The sequence below is a fragment of the Sciurus carolinensis genome, chromosome 7 (assembly GCF_902686445.1).
Source record: "Sciurus carolinensis chromosome 7, mSciCar1.2, whole genome shotgun sequence".
Lineage (NCBI taxonomy): Eukaryota > Metazoa > Chordata > Mammalia > Rodentia > Sciuridae > Sciurus > Sciurus carolinensis.
In genome coordinates, this window is record NC_062219.1 from 2,003,029 (window position 1) to 2,025,816 (window position 22,788).

The window sequence follows — 22,788 nt, forward strand, 5'->3', positions numbered from 1 at the left end:
AAAGTTATGTCAAAAAGCTAAAAATATTCACAACCAACAACAGCAAGTTTATCTATTTCTATGCTCTTTATGATTTCCATTTCCCTCAGAAATGCAGAGCAAACTCCAGAACAGGCTGGCAGAGGGAAGGTGAGGTGAGAGGAGAGAGCTCACACTGCTCACTAGACCACGAGCCAGGCTTCTCTGTGTGAATCTTGGTTTGTAGGTCTGACTTTGAAACTATGAAAAAATGTAAGTTATGAAGAAGCAAACTTCTAAAAGTAAAAAACAATCCTAAGTGTAAATCAATAAGGGAACACAGCTATGGAGATAGGAACTGTGTGATTTTAAAACAGCAATTCAACAGTACATTTTTGTAAGATAAAGTCCCAACTTCACAAACATCTTCAAATGTTTTCTGAACACTATTGTTAATGGTATTTTTTTAAATTTTGACACTGTTTCTATGTTTACAGAGAAAAGCAAATAGTCATGTTGATGTTATTAGGTGGAAAGAATGCTACTGTAAAAGATACACAGGTTTTCTAACATCAAAACAGTTAAAGGAATAAGAACTCTTGAGAGAAGCAGCTGTCTCAAAGCCCAGGCAGGACATGTGCACAGAGTGGACATTCTGCCAGACACCAAGCCACCAGGAGCATCAGTAGCCAAGGCCCAGGAGCTTGCTGGAAGACTCTAGCGAACCATGGAGGAAAACAACTGCTGTGGAGCAGAAGCACAAGAGAGCTACACCATACATGAGCTCAATAAAAAACCTTAAAGTCACTGCTCCTGGTGAGAAGAGAATAAAGTAAGTGTTCCGGACCTACCTCTACCTACACCTAGTCACGAAAAAGAGAGAAAACAAGGAATAGAAGGCAACTGGCACAAATGGATATAGCCAGCAGAAGCTACAAGGTCAATGACAAACCAACAAAACAAAACAAAGTGAGGAAAGGGAATTTCACAGTAAAAAAACTACAAAGGCATATCAATTGATGTTTAAGTCTCTTTTGGATCCTAATTCAAATAAACATATTAATCCATTTTCATGTGTAAGCATCATTTGGATCCCAGTCCAACTAAAGAAACTACCAGAGACAGCTGGGAAAAATGAAAACAATGTATTTGATGAGAGTAAGAAGTTATTGTCAATTTTTTATATGTGATAATAGTATTGGGAAAGAGGCAATGTATATTGCAGGAAAGAAGAAAAGGGTTATTGATCATTGAAATTCTGTGAAAAGTGCATGGGTTTTCACTACCTTTTTCTCTTGTTTTGTATATATCTGAAATACTCTAGGATTTTTTTTGTTTTAAGAAGTCATCCTGGGGGAAAACATGCAACTGGCCGTTCCTTTATGGAAGAGAATTCTTTTACCCAAGAGAGTGCACATTTGGTACTGCAGATCTGCCTGGCCTATGTGGAGCTGAGGAAGACCTTGTGCACAGACAGAAAGTCAACTTGGTGCGCACCTGAGTCGGGCCGCCCGTCAGAGCTGCGAAACTCCTGCATCCTCTTCTCCAGCTTCTGCTGCCGCCGTCGCTTCATGACCACCTCGGGATTAGAAATGGTTCGTGTAAAGCTGGTTTCTGGCATGTCCTTGTAAACCTCAGCAGCCAGTCGGGAATTCTCACTGAGGAAACAAGTGGTAACAGAACTTTAAAAACCTTTTCCCACTGGAAACACAGAACTACATAGAAATCAAAATAGATGTTACTGGGCTACCTCTAAATCTGCAGGAAAGCTGTACACTACTTGCCATGTGCTAATTAATTACTATGAAATAGAGAATACACTCTCTCAATAATATACTGAACTAAGCAGGTATTTACAACAAAAGCCTTATCATTAGTTCACAAGACATAAGTGTTATATATTCAATAACAAAGCCAAAGGAAAATCTACAGATTATACATTCTAGAAATTCTGACTCTTATTATCCTAAAACAAATCAAATGAATGAGATTATATTGCAACATTCCAACCATGAGAAATACAGAATTGAATGCACTTAAGTAAGAACCTTATTTAAAATTATAATATATCTTCAAGATCTCAAAATAATGAAATCTCATGATTTTGTAAAACCTAAAAGATTTACCAACATTCACTTTTCTAAAGTTAAGCTTTCAAAAGGAAATTGTTCTAACAGTTTCTATAAAGGAATCAACTACACAGAGTGATGAGCGGAAAACTAAATATTAAGACAAAATGGAAAAAGTGATATGCTTTTAATAAATACACCTCAAATATGTAATTTTCATAATTAAAAATCAAATTTTAATTAATCAAGTTAACAATAACTCATTTAAACAGCTCATTTTCTAAATCAAATTATACATCGTCTCGAAACCTGAACTAATCAACAGAGCAAAACATAAGGCATCAGTTTTAAACTCCACTTTTATTTGATGTTTTTATAAATGACCAATTGATCTATACAAATTTCTTCTCCCACACAACCACATTAAATAGAGCCTGCCATACTATGCCCACGTGATTATATCCCGGCACTGCTTATTAATACCCATACTAGCTTTGCCACATCTGAAACAGGCTCAAGTTCCACTCTAAGGGTAATATCACTCATGGACACATGGTTGATATGCTTGATAAGTACAGAAAACATCAAATCATCTTTAAAAAATGGGAAGAAAACAACCTCAAGGAGACCACTGCACCACAAAATATAAATGGCTAATGAACACATGAAAGATACTACCTTATGAATAATAAAATTAATTCAGTATGTGGAGAATACCATGTATCATAGAGGCAATGCAGTGACCCAAGAGGCAAGAGGTATACGCATGTACGAAAGTGAGAAAGGATGGTTGGCCACAAGCTGAGTATCCAAGTCGAGGTGCTACGAAACCTCTCGAGGAGGCTCACAGACCTGCCCGATCCACTGTCCTATGGCACCTCCCCGGAAGCCTTGGGATGAGCTTCCGTAGTAGCAGGAAGATGTTCACTGGGTCATTATTCAAACCTGGGACAGGGAGGTGGATTACAAACAAATACAGGAACACTGAAAAGAAACCGGGTACATGAATGACGGAAGAACCATAATGGAAGGCCCTACGATCTGGGAACCATTTTTGTGGAATACCTGTATCTTAGAGGAGAATACCATGTAAAATGTTCCAGCTGCAGAAGCTGCGATTGTATTTGTTTAAAGATTCTCTATGTAAGCACTTTAAGTGCGTGTATGTGTATGGAAAAACAGACAGACTGGGTTCTCTGGTTCTTCAAGGGTGCTGGCCCATCTGTCTTCTGACTTTCTGACGTGAACACTCCTTATTTTGGCCACATAACATCCATCATGCAGTGTGTTCAATGCCAAGGCAGCAGAAAGCTACCTGAGTAGCAAGCCCATGCTAGGCAAATGAAATAGCAACTGGACAAGCAGAGTGCAACCTGGGAACTGGAGTCCACTCAGGGAAAGTCCAGGTGACCTGTATCTCTTCCTGTTTCACAGAACACATATATTTCCCTTGTTCCCTCAACTCTGAGCTCAGGAGCTCAAATACCTTGGGACAGGTCAAGTGCACCCACCACAAGGCTGCAGTGACAGAGTAGGAATGGGGGACTTGTGTCTGGACCCTGATGGGGAACCCGGCCCTGACCCTTCTATCAGGCATCCTGTCCCCGAGGCATGCAGGAAACCACGCTGCCTCACTCCAGGTGACCACTCTGACAGCAGGGCTACTCAGCAAACAGGCACCTCAGCCAGGCTTGCGGGTGAGCAGGAAGGCAGGCAGGCTTCTGACCACAGGGGGCCTTGCTTGGTTCAGACCCGCTTACTCTGTAACTTTGTTGTTCAATCCGTATCCTTTCCATAGTCCCCCAAGAAGGCTAAAAACCTGCTGCTCTAACATCTGCTTGCAGTACAAAGCCACAGGAATACTTTTAGAGCAAACCCACCTGTCATCCCCTCGGGAAGGTCCGTCCTCCTTATCAGATGTCTGTCTCAAGGCCTCCTTCTCTCTCTTCTTTTTTTCCTTCTTCTCTTTCTTTGAGAGAGTTCTCTTGAAGTTCTGGATGACACCTTCTTTCTCCTGCTTTTCTGGTCCATTACTTTGAGCCTTCTGATAGAAGTAACATCGTCACCTGTTAGCCACTACCCAGGAATCGCATGACCTTCCCCGTGGAGGAAGGCCTTCACACACTGCATCTCAAACCAGAGCTACGGGAACAGGTGAGCTCTGGGCTGTGGGGACGTTACACAGAGCTGAGTGAGCTTAAAGTGACACGGGCAATTTTCAAAACCAAGTGATATAGACACTTGAGGTCTGTATGTTTCACTGTACATAAACTTACCTCACTTTCAAACCAAATAAGCAAGTAGGTAAACAAACACACAAAGCTAATAAGAACACTGGGTGTGATTCGTGAACTCTGACTTTTAATGAATAAAACTCAAGTAAGTTGCCACCAAGTAACCTCAGTAAAAGGAGCCTAATAAAAAATGTGGAAATAAGGAATCTAAACCACCATCTGCTTAGTAGGTACTTTTCTTTAACTTCAAAAGAGATGTTAAAAGTAGCTATAATGAGTGGCTTTCACAAACCATGGTCCTACTTACCGGCTTTCTGCAAAATGCTGCTCTTTCAGGCCTTGTTTGTGTTTGCTCAGTCTTAATCTACATTTCAACTACAAAAAGGCCCTCCCACACAGCCATATTATTTTTATGTGAAACTTAACAGGTGGAGAATTTTAAAAAGAAGAAAAAGGAAAAGTGCTGAGAGAGAAAGCTACCTTCTACTTTATAAGATGAGGTAGTAAGGACCATTCAGGTTCCTGTTTCCATTCTAGATTTTTTTACATCGCACTGGTCCTAATAAGTTTGCACAAGGTCCACAGTAAAGTGCACAGAATGCACAGCCCCAGTTGATACCATGGTACAAAAATGAAATGAAATGTGAGTAGCAGGACCACAGAAACCGACCCGAACCTTGTAAGCATCGCTTCACATGCAGCAAGTCACTACACACAGCCACAGGGAAGTCAAGAACAGGTGCACAGGTGTCAGGATCAGCAAGCAGTACTGGCCTACACAGAAGGAAAGTGTTCTGCCACTGACGGTCTGCAAAGACAGCCTCTGACGGTGCACGGGGGTCAGACAGAATATCCCTCAAAGTCCTCTGATCTTTGCCTTTGCTACCACTTGCTAATACTGAATTTTTGGCAAGATGCTACCTGATTTAGCACAGAATTATGTAGCATTTTCAAATTATATCAATATTTCTAGTATTCCACAGAAAAACGAAAAGCAGTAGTACAGAAATTCCAGATGACCCAAGAAAGATTTAAAACTCACATGGCTCCCTGGTCACCAGCCACAGAGCCAGCCCAATAATCCCTGCTGAGGCAGTGGAGCATGACTGGCACAGGCCCGAGGTACGGCAGGCCAGCGCCAAGGTGAGCCACGACACGCTGGCCTGTCACCCAGTCCCAGCCTAGCCTGGGCCTGCTGCAGACGCTGCTGCAGAAACCCACCCCCCACAGCACCACAGCTCAGAACCACCATCCACCGTCCAACAACCTCGACCTCCCACTTGCCCACAAGCAGTGGAAAATGAAAGTGCAGCAGACCTGAATGGGATGGCAGGTGACCCTACAGCACTGGTACTTTTCCAAACCCTGATGGGCATAAACCTGGACCAACAGCGCTGACCCGAGCACTACATAAACCCTGCACTAGCAAGCTCAGGCGACAACCCCTCTGGGGGTCCCCTCTCACCCTGCAACAGTTCTGTTTCTATTCACACTTGAATAAATCCTGCTCTTACACTCACTCACCCTCATCTGCAAGACAAGAACCCAAAGAGAAAACACTGGTGGTGAGCTGCTGGGGTCTGCCCCGACACGGAGGGGCACAGCCCACCTTTAAGAGCTGCAGCACGTTTCCTGGCTGCAGAGCCTGCAGCCTGTGCAGAGCCCACCTACCAGTCTAAGTGGAAAATCTAGTTTCATCGCAAACCCCAGTTTCAGACTCATCCCTCCACCATCCAAGCACACCGAGAGTTGCCGATCCTGACTCGCTTGCACACTATGGAAAGGTCACCACGTGCCTCATGCAGTGGCGTCTGAAAGTTCACTATAGATAGGTTATCAGAGCTTCCTCTTCCCTCCTGAGTCTCATTAAAGCAATTTTGATTTTACAGCTTAGGGAAAGAACGGAAGGTGATGACTTGATCACTAACTCAGTCACAAAAGCTTACTTCTCTTCCAAAGCAAGAGAAGCAATACCTGGAGCAGTACTGGATGAAATGGATAAAGCAGAGACTATTAGGCTTATTTTACGTTATTTTCTAGGAGGACAGTAAAGGGGTTTGAGGCGAGAAGACAAACAGAAGGAGCTCCTGCAACAAAAACTCCACCCTGTTCGCTCCCACCCAGACAGGTCAGTGTGACATCGAGAGGCGCCACCTTGGCAGGGGCCGCGTCGTTCTCATTCTTGAGCACGAATCTGCCTTCCCGGTCATCTTTGTTCCAATTCAACTGCACAACTAGAGGCTTCTCATCAGTGTCCAATCTTCTTTCTTCTTCAAAACATGAAATGGAAAAAGAATATGCCGTAGTTATTTCATGGCATCAGCACAACTGACCAAGTCACATGATCGTTGATTTCATAAAGTATCTTATTCCTCCAAGGACCCACTGCAGACTGAAACGCACTGTTCAGAAAGGCAAGTCAGCGCTTATTAACTGGACATCTGTCACTACTAGACACCCATTACCATGGTCCAGTGCCAGGGCTGACAGGCAATTCCCCTTGTTTAGACGTAATTGGGAAAAATAAGAGAAATATACATAAACTAGGACAAAAGTAAACACAACTTCACTATAACTTTATTTCCATAAGTCAAACCATCTCTCATGCAACTAGAAAATAAGGAAATGAGGTCAGTACAACACAGAAGTTCCACTGACTTGTGAGGCTTTTCTTACCCTTTTATGCCTACAAGAACAGCAATACCCACCGTCCGTCTTAGATGCAACGACTGCAGTGACCCTCTGCATCCATCCTTTCCTCTGAAACTTGCCAACCTGACCCTCAGTTCACCTCCACCAGAAAGCTGCATGCCTTTCTCTGTGCTACTGTGAAGTGTGTGTCTGGTGCACTGTGCCCCACAGAGCAACTCCCAGGTGCCCCCCGCAGCCTGGACCCTCCGAAGCCTACATTGGGGTGCAGGCTCCAGGGAGAAGGCACCAAAGGATACACAGGTGTGGCGCCACTTGGCCGAGAGGAGACTAAGGAGCAGGGCAGTCCACCTTTAAGAGCACTCCTCGGTGCGTCCTCATCCAGAGAGACCTGCTCACCATGCTTTCCGGCTCACTTCCTTGCCACCACTGTTACACACTTAAACAGGCCTAGAACACCTGCCCAGCGTCTCCTTCTTGTGAAGTCTGCCTTGGGGTACACCTGGCAGAACGCGCACTCTTCCAGGAATGCCTACTGCAGAAGCACCACGCAAAATTCCTCCCAACCTGGTGCTTCACCACCCCTGTGAACAGCAGACCCAGCACTTCCAGGCCTGAGGAAAGGGGAAAACTCACCATAAAACCAAAGCATCTGATGAGGCAGGGGACAGACTCCCTCTCCCATGGGCAGCCTCCCGTGACCAGCCCTGCCACTGCGCAGCAAGCTGGTCACCACCACCTCCAGGAACATGGGCAGTGCACACACCCAGCTACTGTCAGGTAGGTACAAATCCTACACAGAGTGAGACTGGATGATGCCCATTGGTCAGCGAATATCTCTTTAGTTAAAGAAATGGTTGGCAAGGGCCATGACAGGAGAAAGGTCCAGGCCCCGAGGGCTGAGAGCAGTACGTGTGCTGGTTCCGTGATGGGCCAGGACTGCTCCTCCTGACCAGACTCCACAGTGGCACAGCAAGTAAAGAAGTAGAGCAAGAATTAAGTCTTGTTTTGTGAACTGACCTATAAGTGACACTAAATTCTATTAAACATGAGATTCACTTCATTTCTCAAACAATGTCTCTATCAAACTTCTGCCACTGTTCACTGTACAATGTTTTCAGATGGAAGTGGAGTTATTTTAAGGGACTTGTTACAGGTATCAGGTGTCAGGTGTCTTGGGGTAACAAGCTCCATTGTATATAACAACACACCAGTGAACACACCAGCTGAGGCAATTCAAAGCCACCCTGGACCAGGGTCACCCAGTGAAGAGGCCTCCTGGAGCACAGGCCCAGCCAGCACTTGAAGGGAAGGAAGGGTATGTGCTGCTCCAGAGGAGGTCAGAGAGACAGGCAGAGGGTGGGCAGAGCTCCAGCCATGGAGTGACCACAGCCCCCAGCAGGGTGAGAACTGTCATGATCAACATTGCCAAAGCCATGCCCAAACCCAGATTCTACACAGACACTAGCATCCCCAGCCAGCGATGGCACCTCAGCGACAGATGACAACGGGACGATGCTCTCACAGGGCAACACAGAGGACCCGGGCAACTGACTCAGGACACACCACCATGAGACCAGACGGCAGGCAGTGAGGCCAGTCAAGGGCTCACTGTGACAAAGGAGGCACGCATGCCAGGAAGAGCTCAAAGACAGAGACTTTCAGAGGCTCTTAGTAAATTCTATGGACAAACAGTAATGCAGTTTATCAGAATGCAGGAAAAAAGAATTTCAAACTATGAATTAAACAGCTGAAAATATGAGAAATGAAAATCAGCTTAATAAACTGGTAAAAGAATTAATAAATTTGTTCAGGTATGGTGGCAAACACCTGTAATGCCAGCAGCTCAGGAGGCTGAGGCAGGAGGATCACAGTTCAAAGACAGCCTCAGCAACTTAATGAGGCCCTGTCTCAAAATAAAAAATTAAATGGCTCAGGATATGACTCAATGGGTAAGTGTCTCTGGGTTCAATTCCTGGTACCAAAAACAAACAAACAAACAAACAAAGAATCAAATTTGAATTCTTCCATAAGCAAGAATTACCAAATTGTTCTGGTTACAAAATTTATACTAGATTGAAATTCTTCATGTTGTCACAGCGTAACCTTTAGTGAACTAACATTAAAATTAAATCATAAGAGTAAAACAAAACAAAGGTGGGCTATTCTTAAAGCATGGCGATGAATCGCTAAATGTGAACTTAAAATGCTCTGGGCCTCTCTGCACTTCAGTCACTAGAAAGTCCTTCTGCCTTAGTGCTTCATGCTTTTTTTTAGTAGCATAATCTTTCATGTTTCCACTTGAATTCACATGAGGAATCCTATCCATAAAAAGGATAGAAGTGAGGTTCCCTGGTGGGTGACACAAGGATCTGGTCACAGAGGTAGCCCACAGGGGCTGGCAGGCAGACACAACAAGGCACCCCATGACCACAGGCTACTGGGGAGTACTGAAAGGTTCAAGGAACCTAGGTGCACCTGCCAGACACCACGGAAGCCCTGGTTCCAGGTCTGCATCGACTATGTAGCGTCACTTTGGTCAGTACCTTGGGCGCTGCCAAAAGGGAGTACTGTCTGAAACCCACAGGGACAGGAAGTGAGAGCCAGGGTCTGAGGGGCTCAGGAGGCCCAGGAGGCATTCCTCATCAGCAGCAGTTGTGCTAAGCATGAGATGAATAGCTTAGGTTGCCTTTCATTTTATGTGTGCTATTTTTTCAACCATCTACCAGATTGTTAATTAAGTATGCATCAATTGTCTGAATCTAACTACTTAATAAACTGAACTACTGTGTATTTCCTTTGGGGTCATTAAAAACTTACTGAGAGTCTAAGAACTCAGTGAAGCCTGACAACCTGTGTGCTTGGATTCCCAGTCTGAGGCCTGGATGCAACATCTTGCTCCATGCAGAGCAGGCAAGGGCACCCAAGGGCTAGGGAGAGCACTTCTCTTGCCTTTTAACAGCCTTATTTTGTTTATCCCATACCAAAAAAAAAAAAAAAATATATATATATATATACATATAATATATATATATGCAATTTTTTAACATTTTGATTAAAAACATCTTACATAGAAAGTTTAAAGTAGAAAAGTTCCTTAAAAGAGGTTGATACCATTAAGTTTTTAGATCTCAAATACCAGTCTTTCATATCACTTCCAAAGACTTCAGCTGGTAGGACCAAATAACCAGACAACAGGAACAGAAAAAGAATTTAAGTTAGATATCTACTTTTCTTTGAACCCTATTTACAACAGTTCTAAGGTAAAAGAAAAATACCCCAACTTGCAAATATTCTCTATCATCAAATTTAGTTTGATATTATTTGTACAGGGAATATGCTCAAATCCTTAAGAAGTCATGAATGTGGCTCACCTCCTATACCTCCTATACTTCCTACACCTGGAAATCCCCCAATGACAAACATTTCAGTCCAATTTCAAATGTACAAAGCAAGTTGTATATCTGAAGAAAAACAGATGATGTTCAAATAAGATTTGTGGATAAAATTTACAAGGGATTCAAAGAGGGGTTGTGCCAAATGTAGACTTTAATCTGCTGAACTAACTATAGCCTGCGCTTTTTCCACAGGTCATATGACATTTTTAAAACACCTATAAAAATTTTATAAACTTCTACATTCCTAATCAATCCAACTGGAGTTGTCATACGGTAGAGTTAAGCTGTATATGACCCTAGAGAATGTAAGACAGTTTCCAAGGTTCAGCCCAGGATGAACGATAGCTACATCAGGGGATTCCCTCAAGATGTTCAACACTGCCTAAGAACAAAAGCCTGCAGCTCGCAATGCAGACCCACAACTTACACCACGCCTAGTTACAGCAGCACAACAGTACTGCTGTTTGGCGTGCCCTCCAAAGGCACACGGCAGCCATCAGTCACCATGCATGTGACACCAGACTGCCGCACCCCGAGAGCCATCAGGTGTCACGCCCCTTCCTCCAGAGAAGCAAGCACGTGTAAAACTGAAATGCTCGTTCTTCTCCAATGAACACGTGTGCTGGGCACTTACATGAGCACTTCCCAGACATAAGAACCTGTTGCCAACCCGCCCATCACGCCCCGCCCATGCAAAAAGAGGCAGAGGGCGATGGTGACTGAAATGCACAGGGCAGGCTGTGCACTCCAGGTCAGGGATACGTCCCAGCAGACGCTCTGCGAACACTGACCTCCGCTGACGTGCACTTCATACAGTGAATACTTGGGAGACGACAGCATGCGCATGTCGGGGCGGAATTTCTCTGCCAGAGTTTCAATCACATCTTGGGTGGTAGCAGTGCTAGAGACACGGATGCATTTTGTGGCAAAGTTTCCAGCAGCTTTATCTTGAAAATAAAATCTCATCACACCATGGAACTCCAGATCCTAAAACAAAATGATACATTTTTGAAAAAAAAAAAAAAAACACTTTGAAGAGATTCACTTTTGATATTTATGCATAATAAGTGAAAAAGGCTAGTCATTGTTTTCTAAAAATGGTTGTTTACTTAAACATCTGGGACACAAATTCAGATAGAATTTTAGTCTTCGAGTTTAACTATGTGACACTGGACAAGTTGTTCAAGGTTCTCTGCCTCACTGTCCAGTAGCCAACAAGGGATGTGAAGAAACGGAAGGCGGCAGCCAGCTTCACAGCGTCCTCCCCAGGGCAGGCACAGGCGGTGTGCCCTGTCTGCGTCTCTACACCACAGGCGCTGGGGAGACTACTTCAACCCTCAGGTTCACCTCTGCTTGAGAAGGTGCGGCAGACCTGGAATCACAACCCAGAGCCACTGTCTCTGAAGTTCAGCCTGTGCTGCTCCTGGGGTCCCTCCAGCTCTGAGCTTCTGACATGTCAGCCATGGTATGGCCACCTCTGGGGATAAATGAAATTCTCACCTTTCCAGGCATACGAGTGCACCCAATTCCCAACATAACTACTCACCCTAGATAGCCAGCAACCTTGATCCTCCTCTCAAAGGCTTACTTTAGAGAAAAGCCACCGTGAACCCCAGCTCCACGCACAGTCCTGGCTGAGGCCTGCACAGGGCACGCCCTCTCCTGCTTCTCCCTTGAGCACAGGAGCACAACTCCTGAGGGGCCTCCCAGGAGCACCTCCGAGGCCAGGCTACTCCCAGTGGCCAGCAGGACTGGGGACTCAGCTCACCCCTGACTCCTCTCATCCACCACATCTACCTTCTCAAGAACCAACCAGAATCTAACTCAAAATTTGTTTAACCACCATCCCCAAGCAGGGTCACATCAGCCCTTGGCTGTACCCTCCAGGCAGCCTCCCTTCTCTCAGAAGTCTGTCTGACCCCACCCAAAGCAAGGCCCCTCTGGGCCTCTCTTCTCCCCAGTCCACTGGTCTTTTCTTCGCTATTAGTTGTGAACTAGGAAGTACTTATTGGAAGTGGGGTTTACAACTGTATAAACAATATGAAAATACAATCAGGAAGCAAGACAGTAAAGAAGACTTGCAACTCAAAGGTTCCCTGAGTCTGTTCAGCCTGGACCTGTTCCACCATGTCCACCCCACTCCCCAGGTGCCGGGGGAAAGTGGCCTGAACAGTATGTGTACGGCACCACAGTGAACCAGGGGTTTGGGGGAGGCAGGGTCCCCATCGTGGGGTGGACCTGAGAAAGTTTCCCCACTTAGCCAGGTGGGAGCTACAGTAGTAGGAGTCCTGCTCTGATCTCTCAGAGCTTGAAGCAACCTCCTCTTTGGTCTGGATGGAGTAACAAAGCAAACTAAGCTGGTAAGCCCTTCAGAGTCTCAGGCTGCTCTGACAACCCTGGACCCTCCCAGTGACAGCACATGGGAGGAAGCTCAACTGCAACCTGTGGGGCGGAGCTGCTCAACACCAAACTGCAACAGGCCCTTGCCAGACACTCCCATGCAGCCTGCCCAGTTCTTCCATTCAAGAACCTTCCACTGCAGGTTCCACTCTCCTTCACTAGCTCCAAAGTTGCTATAATGTTTAGTTACATAGATCCAAGTTCTAGTTTTCCTGTAGAAGCCATATTTCCAACCCAAGAGTGTGAGACTGTTAACTGCCACCACTCCGAAGCCTCAAAGGTCAGTTGGTGCTTTTGCCCTGACAGGAGTGTCACCAAAAGGGTCCATCAGCCCCATGGCACTCAGCCAACAGGTGGACAGAGCCGTCAGGTCGTCAGCAATGCAACCCCAAGGAACACAAATGCACAAGTCTCCCTGAGAGCTGTCAGCACGTGATCCCAAACCAGGAGAAGCTGAAGAATCAGAACAGCAACATTGCCTTTGCGGTGGAGGGTGGCACCACCAGTACCAGCAGGATCAAAATGAATGGATAATAACAAACACTGAAGGTGGAGATGTCTACCTAACTTCTCGCCGTTCCTTACAGACAGGTCATGACCCTGTCAAGTGAAAAGGAAATAGCAGATAGAAACCCCTCCCTAATGCTTCAGTTTCCAACCTTACCTACCATGCTGGGAGGAGTAGGGAAACCCAGTCAGTCCGAGGGGTGGGGAGACGCAGATGCCCCCACCCACAGCCCTTGTACAGAAGCCTGAGCACTACCCAGGGGTCTGATGAGACCATGTTCAAGGCCTGACAATGTGAGCCATGTATCTAAGAAGACCACCTTCCATTTGATTTCATTTGACCCCGACATAGTAAGTTTGAATCACACAGAAGTAGCTGTTACAGCTTAGATATGAGGTGTCCCCCAGAAGCTCCTGTGTGAGATAATACAAGAAATGACTGGTTTATATGACCATGGACTGAACCTCTGAAACCATGAGATAAAATAGACTTTCCTCCCCTCTATGTTGTTCTTCTCAGATCTTGGGCCACAGGATAAAAAAGCTGACTAAAACATTGTCTATGATCAGACTATTCCCTCAATAAATTAATAGGTTAACATTCTGTTCAATTATTTGGCAATTCCTAAGATTGGCTAATATAAGTGCACACAATCTAATCAAACATGAAAAAAAAAAGTTCCTGAACTTGAAAATTGGGTTGTAGGGACTAAACTAACGAATAATTATTAACATACAAAAAAGACTTACTACATGTCAGGTACTAAGAGATTCATACTTAAATCCCCCAAATAAGGAACTGGGCATGATCATTACCGTCACTAAGTAAGGGGGGAAAGAAGAGCGTGCCCAGAGGGGCTCAGTCACCCAGCCTGCAGGGAGCAAGGCTGGGATGTGCCCGCCTGAGCAGCCAGGACAGGACTCTGGCACTGCTCTCTGCTCCCACAGGCTCCATGCCACACACAGGAAGGGGTGCTATTTTTCTTTAAGGACCTTAAGAAACACATGGCCCACTATTAGCCACCTGCGTCTTTCATCTTCCTGGACTGCACTGGCACGCAAATCAGGGATGCATGCTCAAGTGGAGCAGAGGTCAGGCTGGCTCTGCCTCAGCACCACTGGCCCATATGCCATGACACCTGGGAGAGGGGAGAGGGCAGAGGGCAGAGACAGGATAGTCAGCACATCAGGCTACGTCTTTAACTGAGTGACTTAATGAGGCTGTGAACTTGAATTCCCTCTATTATAAAATGAAAATAAGCTTGTTTTGAGGATTAAACAAAACATATATAGCAATAAGCACGCTGCATGACACAGAAATAAGTGCCCAACAGTCACAAGGCTTGCTTTGCAGTCCCTCCCAGGGGAGCATGGCTATTATGAGGCAAGAAAACCTCTTTCATTCTTTATGCTAGGTCTTCCTTCCAGGCAAAAGGCAATGCTCTGCAGGTAATTGTACAGCAAATTTCAGTCAGAACCCCAACAGCCGATCTGAGTCTTCCAGCTGCAGTGTCCATTTTCAACTGCTAAGAACTCTAGAAAGCAAAATTTTAAATTTGTAATAAACAGCCAAGAAGGCTTGAGGACAGAGCTATTATTCTAATAATGCTGCAGCCAAGTCAGCCATGATTTTTAAAGACAAAGGCTGCCTTCGAGAGGAGAAGCACATCTCCCTCCCACGTCACTGTCAGCTGTACGAACTACCAAGGACAAAGGATATGAATATTGCCATATGGCAGGTTCTCCAGGCCAAAAGGAAGGACCTGCTTGCAGACAGAGTATTTTTGAAAGAAATTTGTTTAGAACAGGTAATAAGTTCCCATAATCAATCCATCAGTACAGTCAGCATACAATGCTAATCTAGGTCATTTAATTTGAAGGGAAGTGAAAAAGACAGACAGAAATCACCAGCAATCCTTACAGGGTATTCCTCCTAACAGAAACACACATTTCTGGTATATATTTACCTTTGCATAAACCTCTCCCTGAGAAGTGTCATCACCAGAAATGGAAACTCTGTGTAGGGTCAACAACAAACAAAATTATTTTATCAGAAAGAACACAATGCTCAAACAAAAAAAATGCTACACTGTAGAATCAACTAGAGAGCCAACGCCTCAACAACTCGTGAGATTGGTGATCAACTGGTAGGAAACCCAAACCTCCTTTTGAAAAAGCTGACCAGAACCACTAGTTCCAAGACAAATGGACCAACCATGCACAATTCACTTCTCTTGCCCATGTTCAGCACATACTAAAATCCCACATCCCTAGCCTGTAACAAAAGCATTCTAACTTCAAACACAGCATCCCCATTCCAGTTCCCCACGAGGAAACAATGGCTGGCAGAACCAACCACTATACTGCACACACAATTTTCTTCTAGTTCTGGTGCCTCCAAAATACGTAGCCCCTCAAGAGTGGGGCACATGAAACAAGACTGTACTGGACCCTGTCTATGCTATGTACTTTCTATACATACCTACAACCAAGTTTAAATTGTAAACAGGCACAGAAGATTGATAATGATGACAAATACTAAAGTAGAATACAGCGACTAGATACAAGATTATTCATTGAATTAACTAATTAAAATTATTTAAATCTTATAAATTATTTATTTCTGGAATTTTCTATTTAATATTCCCGGACCATGATTGACCATGGGTAACTGAAACCTTGGAAAGCAAAACTGCACACAAGGGACTGCTGTATGTGCACATGTTAAACAAAGCTGTGTCCTCGGCTTACCCTTGCACACACACACTGCTAGTACACAAAACAATGGACAGCAACGACTGTTCCTCCTGCTTCTGCTAAACCACAATGATGTGTGGTCAGTGTCAAGTGGAGGGTGGAAGGAGGAAGCAGTGGAACGAGTTTTGGAACCTCATATGAACACTTTAAATGCTAGCACTCTGGAGAATACTTTTTAAGATGATTTTCGTTTATTACCTAAAACTTTTACAAGACAAGCAATACTTCTTAGAAAAAAGAGGTTTCACACACTAAGGCTCCTCTCCCCAGGGTCCCCCTGCCAGGGGTCTCCCATGCCTCACTCCCAGGGGTTAGGAGGGCCTACCAACCCTATGCTCTCCAAGGGCATTAATTATATGCCCTTGTAATTGTCTGACTTCCTCAATACAAAAGCATTTTCTACAAAATTTCAACGAATGTGCTTTATATTGAACTATCTCCAGATAACTACAGGTTATAGGTTAAGAATTATGACTGAACTCAAATCCCAGTTTTACCACAATTCAGCTTAATTTCTCTGAGCCTTAGTTTTCTCTTGTAAAATGGAAATAGTAAGAGTGTAGATTTCCATAGGACACTGTTACCTTGGTCGGGGTGCTCTAGTATGCAGCCACCTGAGAGCAGCTAAGCAAATGTGCATACTCTGGCCCTCAGACACACAGAAGGGAAGTTTCACTCAGCACCTGCACATACACAATTTGTCTTTATAATAAAATGTCTTTGTTAAAACTTTGCCGTCTGGAACTAAAGGCATAAGCTCTGGTACCCAGCAGCACATACCTCTGCAACCACTGTGAACCAACCACTGTACTTCCAACATTTCAGTGCTGGTTTGCCAAATTTGGAAGCCCACTTTCCCTGAATGTGGTGAGAAAGGCCATTGCTAAGGTACAGAAGTGTCCCGGACTCAAATACTGGTGGGCGTACCAGGACGTGAGCAGACCTTCCTTCCTATGGAGGCATGCTGACACCCACCCAGTACCCAAACATCTAACGTTTCTTAAAAAACATCAGAAAGCAGCCCACTGTGAAAACCAAGAAGCAAACACCCCATTTTTAAACACCTCAGTTATAAATGCCAATACTATCTACCGAACAACCACCTGCTCACAGCTGCCAGACCTCCATGAGCCATGACCCTGTCAACTTCCCCAGCAAGTCAGAGTCCATGGAACTGAAGCTCAACCCAGGCCCTCGGGAGCACCGCAGAGGGCTTGGAGCGTGGAGGTCCCTGGTGCTCTCCAGCTCTCTGGTGCAAGCCACATCCGGAACGAGTCCAGGACCTCTTCAGAAGGACCCTCTAATTCTGGTTCCTTCCACTGCCCCCTTCCTGTGACCTAATTCCAAGTCCACTCACCACTGTATTCACTTCTCTTTTCCACATTTCTGTTCTACTTCCCAGCCTCAAAGAGACCCAGACTGACCAGGGAGCTCCATGTGGAGCAGCAGAGGACACTGGTTCTGTACACTAAGCTGTAACTGATGCAACTTAAGACTACACCAGCCTTTTGGTGACCACTTCATGGTGTCAAATCACCAGATTCCAGCAAAATAAAAATTATTACATCATTTTCACGTTAATCTACCCGATAACATTTCTCTGGCTTGGTTCTCACCCATTCAGTTAAAGTTAAAGTTGTGCCTTTAAGTACAACTAATCAACTGGTTCCTAATTCATCAAGCTGTTTTAAAGAATATGATTTAGACATTGTTGGACTCGCTTATAAAGCCCAAACACTTAATGGCTGCTACACTTCTTTGTTCTAGGTGTGTCTGTCTCTCTGGATTTCCCTGCATTTAATAAGCCATATTGATTCCTATAACTGGCATCATACAGCTGTTCAAACCCAAGAACTCCTAAGTCTTTCCATAATCTCATTTCTGAAAAAGGTCCCAACCAGGTCACATCCTGCTTCTAAAACTTCTCACTGTGTAATAAACATCGTCCTGGAAATTCACACTTAAAGAATTATACATTTAGATATACAAAAGTATACATGCTAGCGCACATGAAAATAAAAGATACAAAACAATGAGACAAAAGCTCGAGAAATATTCTTTGTATCCAAATCTGCCTCAAATGTATCAATAAATATATCTAACTGATTACAGCAGAACTCTGTGTGCAAGACATTAAGACTCCCTTTTCACAAATTAGAGAGAGATCTTTCTGTGGTAGCATTGTTTGCTGTGCAGCCTCAGTTATCTCCTCTGTCAAAAGGAAGACAACACATCCTCTCCTTGTCACCAGAACTGAGACAGGGCTCAGTGCAACAGAGCATCTTTAGTCTGCACTCACTTCTTTGTTCAAAGAGAGCCACCCAGTGACCCAGAGTTCTGTCTACAAACTAACAGGGAGAACCACCCAACTTCCAGTCAAACCTAAACTACCCTAGAGGAAGGATAAGACACAGGTATTACCTGAGAGTATCTGCACACAAATGTTGAGCCGCACATGAACTGCCTTATGACCCTTCAGAAAGGTAACGCTGCTCCCAGGTGAGTACAGTGAAGGGGCCTGTAAAATCTGACACACTGAAAGTAGAAGTCAACCCTAAGAGAGACTAGCCATCATGCTTCAGAGAGGCCTTGGATGGGAAGTGAAATAAAATGGCACTAGCTTTTGTCTAAACATTAAGGTCACTATTTGGTGCAGCCTAGAGACTGACCCAGACTGAAATTCCATGTGATATTCCAGCTCTGGGAAAAATCAGGCATGGTTATAAAACTACAATATATCATTCTGGCACCTAGAAAAAAGTCTGAACCAAGGTGCTGCAGTTGTCTCACAGGCAGTGAACAGAAGGTAGGTAGAACCTTCATTCTAAGTCTGTAAGAAGTTGATGGGCCTGACTGCAGTACAAGAGCAAGTCCAACGCACGGGGACTTAACTGCTGTCACCAGTGCCCATGGGTCCTGGAATCATGCTGCTTTTCACTAGGTCATGTGCCCAGACTTACTACCTAGTTCTGAAAGATCCTATCATTTGATATATTATTTTAAGAAAGAAAGATTTTCCAGCATTCATTATTTAGTATTCTTGGGAGTAGGGGTAACTTGGCTCACTTCAACAAGTCATTTGTGTGTTCGATTAGCTAGATTCCTGATCGACAGATCAAGAGCTGAAAAATAATTCATCACGAGGGTGTGCATTTTCATGACAGTACAAAAGTGATCTATGACTCCATGTCACTTCAAAAACTTTAGTGAACTAGAATAACAAACTACATCTATGACACCCAATTTCAACATAAAAGTTATCAAGGACAAGGAAATACACATGAAATCAAATCAGACTGAATAAATGCCCTTAAGCAACCTGTTTTCAGAACAAGAGTTCTCCTGTGCTACTCACAAAACCTTTTGTTTAAATTTAACTTGTAAATTTAAGAAAATACCCAAATAAGAAGTTGTGGGGTGTTTTACCTGGAAAGAAACAAGCAACTTTAAAAGTTAATTCCTATGGGGAAAAATAAGCAAGAAATGCAGCAAGACGCAGAAACGAAGAGCTGTAACTATGGAAGGCCAGTCCACTAGGTGCTCAGAAAAGTGTGAAGTCTCATGTCACAAAACCTGAGGTGTATGGAAGGAAGTACTTGGAAACAGACCTTTAGGGGGTGTCCAAATCAGTGTTGAAAGATGGCTTCCTCATGGGTAATGCTGAGACAGGGAGACAGACAGCCCAGGCAAAACCAGATCCACACACCCACTGCACCTTGAGACAGATCCCAAGCAGATAAGAGACACAGGTCAATTCTGCTAACCTTAGGAACAGGGCAAAACTTCCTGCCCATTATCCAAAATGCTAAAGCAACTCAAGAAATATTAATAAAGCTGACCACAGAAAACCCACATCACAAAACCAAACCAACTCAAACCCATATACATTTGGCAAGTCCAGAGGAGAGAACCACAGTGGGAGAAAACATCCCAGCCTGCACCCAGAAAGGAATGTAGTGTCTCTAAAGCACAAAGGGTTCCCAAAATTTGAAGAAAAGGACCCTGACCCACAGAAAAACAGGCAAGATGCAAACACCTCCAGCAGTACCTGAAATGGTGAGGATGTCCTCAAATATGCAAAAGGATGGACTACATCACTCTCACCCACTCAAAACAGAACAACATTAACAGGGCCATCCTTCTTCAACAACTCAGCTGGCAAAACCTCCACCTGGGGGAACAGTGCAGTGCACAACCAGGGAGAATGCAGCAATGCATGGCAAAAATCACACACAGACGCACACATGGACACAGCAGCCCACTAGTGTATACCTGCCCTGGAGGTCTACCTGCAAGAGTGTGGTATGCTGAATGCAAGATTATCCACTGTGTGCAACAGAGGCCTGGGCACAATCCAGTGTCAGGGCTAGCTGAGCAGATCTGGCACATCCATATAAGATGCTGCCACTAAAATGAACAGGAGGCTTGCAGACGGGCAAGGCAGGCTGTGTGAGACACTGTCAAGCGAGGACAGAGCTCAGCAGCATGCACCTGAGTCCCTCCTACAGAAGGGGCAGGAAACACCACAAAGTATACTTGGGCTGGACAGACCCAAGTGCAACATACCAGGCGAGCTTCCCCAGGTTCACTCCATTGAATAGGTATAGCTCTGGAAACGTGAGTCTTTTAAATAAGAAAAACTAAGTTTTAACAAAAAGATCACTGAAAATATAAATCATGCAGAAATCAATGAGTCTAACTGTATCTCAAATTGGTCACATTATTGCACAGAAAAAAAGATTTTTTTCCAAGTGAATTTAGAAAACAGTTTTTGACTTCACATTCCAAATGGGCTATTCTAGTGACAAATATCTACGAAGAAATTTTAATCCTCCTTCAAAAGTCCTATTGTTAAGTAGAGATACTGGTATTATTTTATATAATACCTATGTAACAGAATAATGCCAGAAAGTCATTGTATTACTATAGTGACAAGATTTTCAATGTAAGAGAAAGAGATACAAAACAAATGAGATTTAGTAAAAACTCTATAAGGCCAATCTGAATTCTCACTAAGAACATGTGCGTTTTTCTACTCTCCAAAATAAAACAAAACAAAAAGAAAACTACTCCCTAGTCTTTCCACAGAACAAGCCTGGAAGCAAAGACCTAATACCTGGCTCTCAGCCCTCCACACCACTCTCCAGGCTCCGGGGGAGGCATGGCTTCTGGTTACTCTAGAAAGAAAGAAGCTCACAAAGATTAAGAATTCATGTCAAAGGAACCTCCAGCCAACCAAAGTGCACAGCTGGCCAAATGCAGGGCAACTGGACACCAGTAAGATGAAGACAGAAATGCAGTACATGAAAAAGCCCACGAGCTCATAACGGTGCTAAAGAAAAATAATAACCTGAAAACAAGTCAAAATCACTATAGGTAGCCAGGCCACCCCCTCCTTAAGCTGAAAATAAGCAACTCAAGGAAGAAAAAAAAAAAGGAAATTTTTTGTTGTTGTTGTTGTTGTTTTCCTGCTTTCCTGTATTGGATGGTAAGGAATTCATGTTCCTACTTGTTTCAAGAATTTCAAGGCTGGGGATATAGCTCAGTCGGTAGAGTGCTTGCCTTGTAAGCACAAGGCCCTGGGTTTGATCCCCAGCACCAAAAAAAATAAATAAATAAATAAAATAAAGGAAGAATTTCAACCAATAAACATGAAAGAAATGATGGAATTATTAAAACTGACATTTTGCACCCTAAAGGCCTGGGCAAAGACCACATTTATAGCACCTTCTGGTGAAGGTTGGCGAGAAGCTAGACAGGAGAGGGCTCTGGGACTGAACCTGTTATGCTCCCCCAGAGGCCAGCAGCACCCACAGAACACATGGAGAAGCTGATCTGAAGGCAGCTGAGCCTCAGACACCATCACACTGAAAAAGAAAAGCCATGACCAGAACAAGGAGATGCTACAGGAAAACCTAGTCCAGATTCTCCAAACATCTAAGGCATAAAACAACTGCTCTTGACTAAAGGAGAACTGCCTTCAGTGTGAACCTTTTAGGCTCCAATTCAATTAACTGCAAAACACATTCTTGAGATACAGGGAAATCTGAGCCCAGAACAGGGATTGGACAATAACGGGGAATTATGGCCAATTTGGTTGCTGGGATTATCCTATTATGGTTCAACCTTTTGAGATGCACATTAAAGTACGGGAGAAATAACACAACTCATCTTAAGATTTGCTTTAAAACAGGTGGGCCAGAAACAACAAAACGATGAACTAAGAATGAAACCTGAAAATTCTAAAGCCTGAATTTCATCTGCTGTAAGATTTCCATATTAAAGTGCTTACATGGAAAAAAAAAACTGTCATAACTGCAAACTATCATTATATACAAAATAAATGTATTTTCATAATACAGATGCTCTAAAAAAACCCAAGCGATTTGATTCCATAAATAGATAATAAATTATTTAACATCCCAAAGAGGAGGCAGCAAATGTGTGATGGAAAAGTGAGAAAGTGAGGAGGAGCCTTGGAAACAGCCACTTGCCAGCCTGCGGCCCCGGGGAGGTAGCCGAATCCTCCCAAACCTGCTCAGTCATGGAGCAGAGCTACTCCTGCATGTGGCCAAGAGCATACAAGCCACCTGCCATAAACAAGGCACCTGCTGCTGAGTGTCATTCCCTGAGTGCACTGAAGGTCTACATGGGAAACATAAAAAAGCAGACTTTGCAGAAAAAAAATAAAATGACCCCTATACACAGTCATAATCCTGTTGCTGAAATAAAAGCTCCAAGTGTTCAAATCACTTCCAATGATTTAACTGATTCTACCCATAACATATATAAAAGTATGAAATATCGGCAGTTCCT

The 22,788-nt window shown here is 44.0% G+C and overlaps 1 protein-coding gene across 22 annotated transcripts in view; it reads right to left on the reverse strand.

Annotated features, from left to right (window-relative positions):
• Afdn (afadin, adherens junction formation factor) overlaps window positions 1–22,788 on the reverse strand; it is a 132,823-nt gene that overhangs the window by 88,877 nt on the left and 21,158 nt on the right. For 13 of the 22 annotated variants that reach the window (XM_047559554.1, XM_047559548.1, XM_047559553.1 and 10 more), the window contains exons 2-5: window positions 11,100–11,295; window positions 6,416–6,531; window positions 3,908–4,071; window positions 1,456–1,616 (exon numbers count right to left, since the gene is read on the reverse strand). In XM_047559554.1, the coding sequence (XP_047415510.1) occupies window positions 1,456–1,616; window positions 3,908–4,071; window positions 6,416–6,531; window positions 11,100–11,295 (637 nt within the window). The remainder of the gene's footprint in view (window positions 1–1,455; window positions 1,617–3,907; window positions 4,072–6,415; window positions 6,532–11,099; window positions 11,296–22,788) is intronic. The other 9 variants (XM_047559559.1, XM_047559557.1, XM_047559556.1 and 6 more) reach the window with 3 other exon arrangements.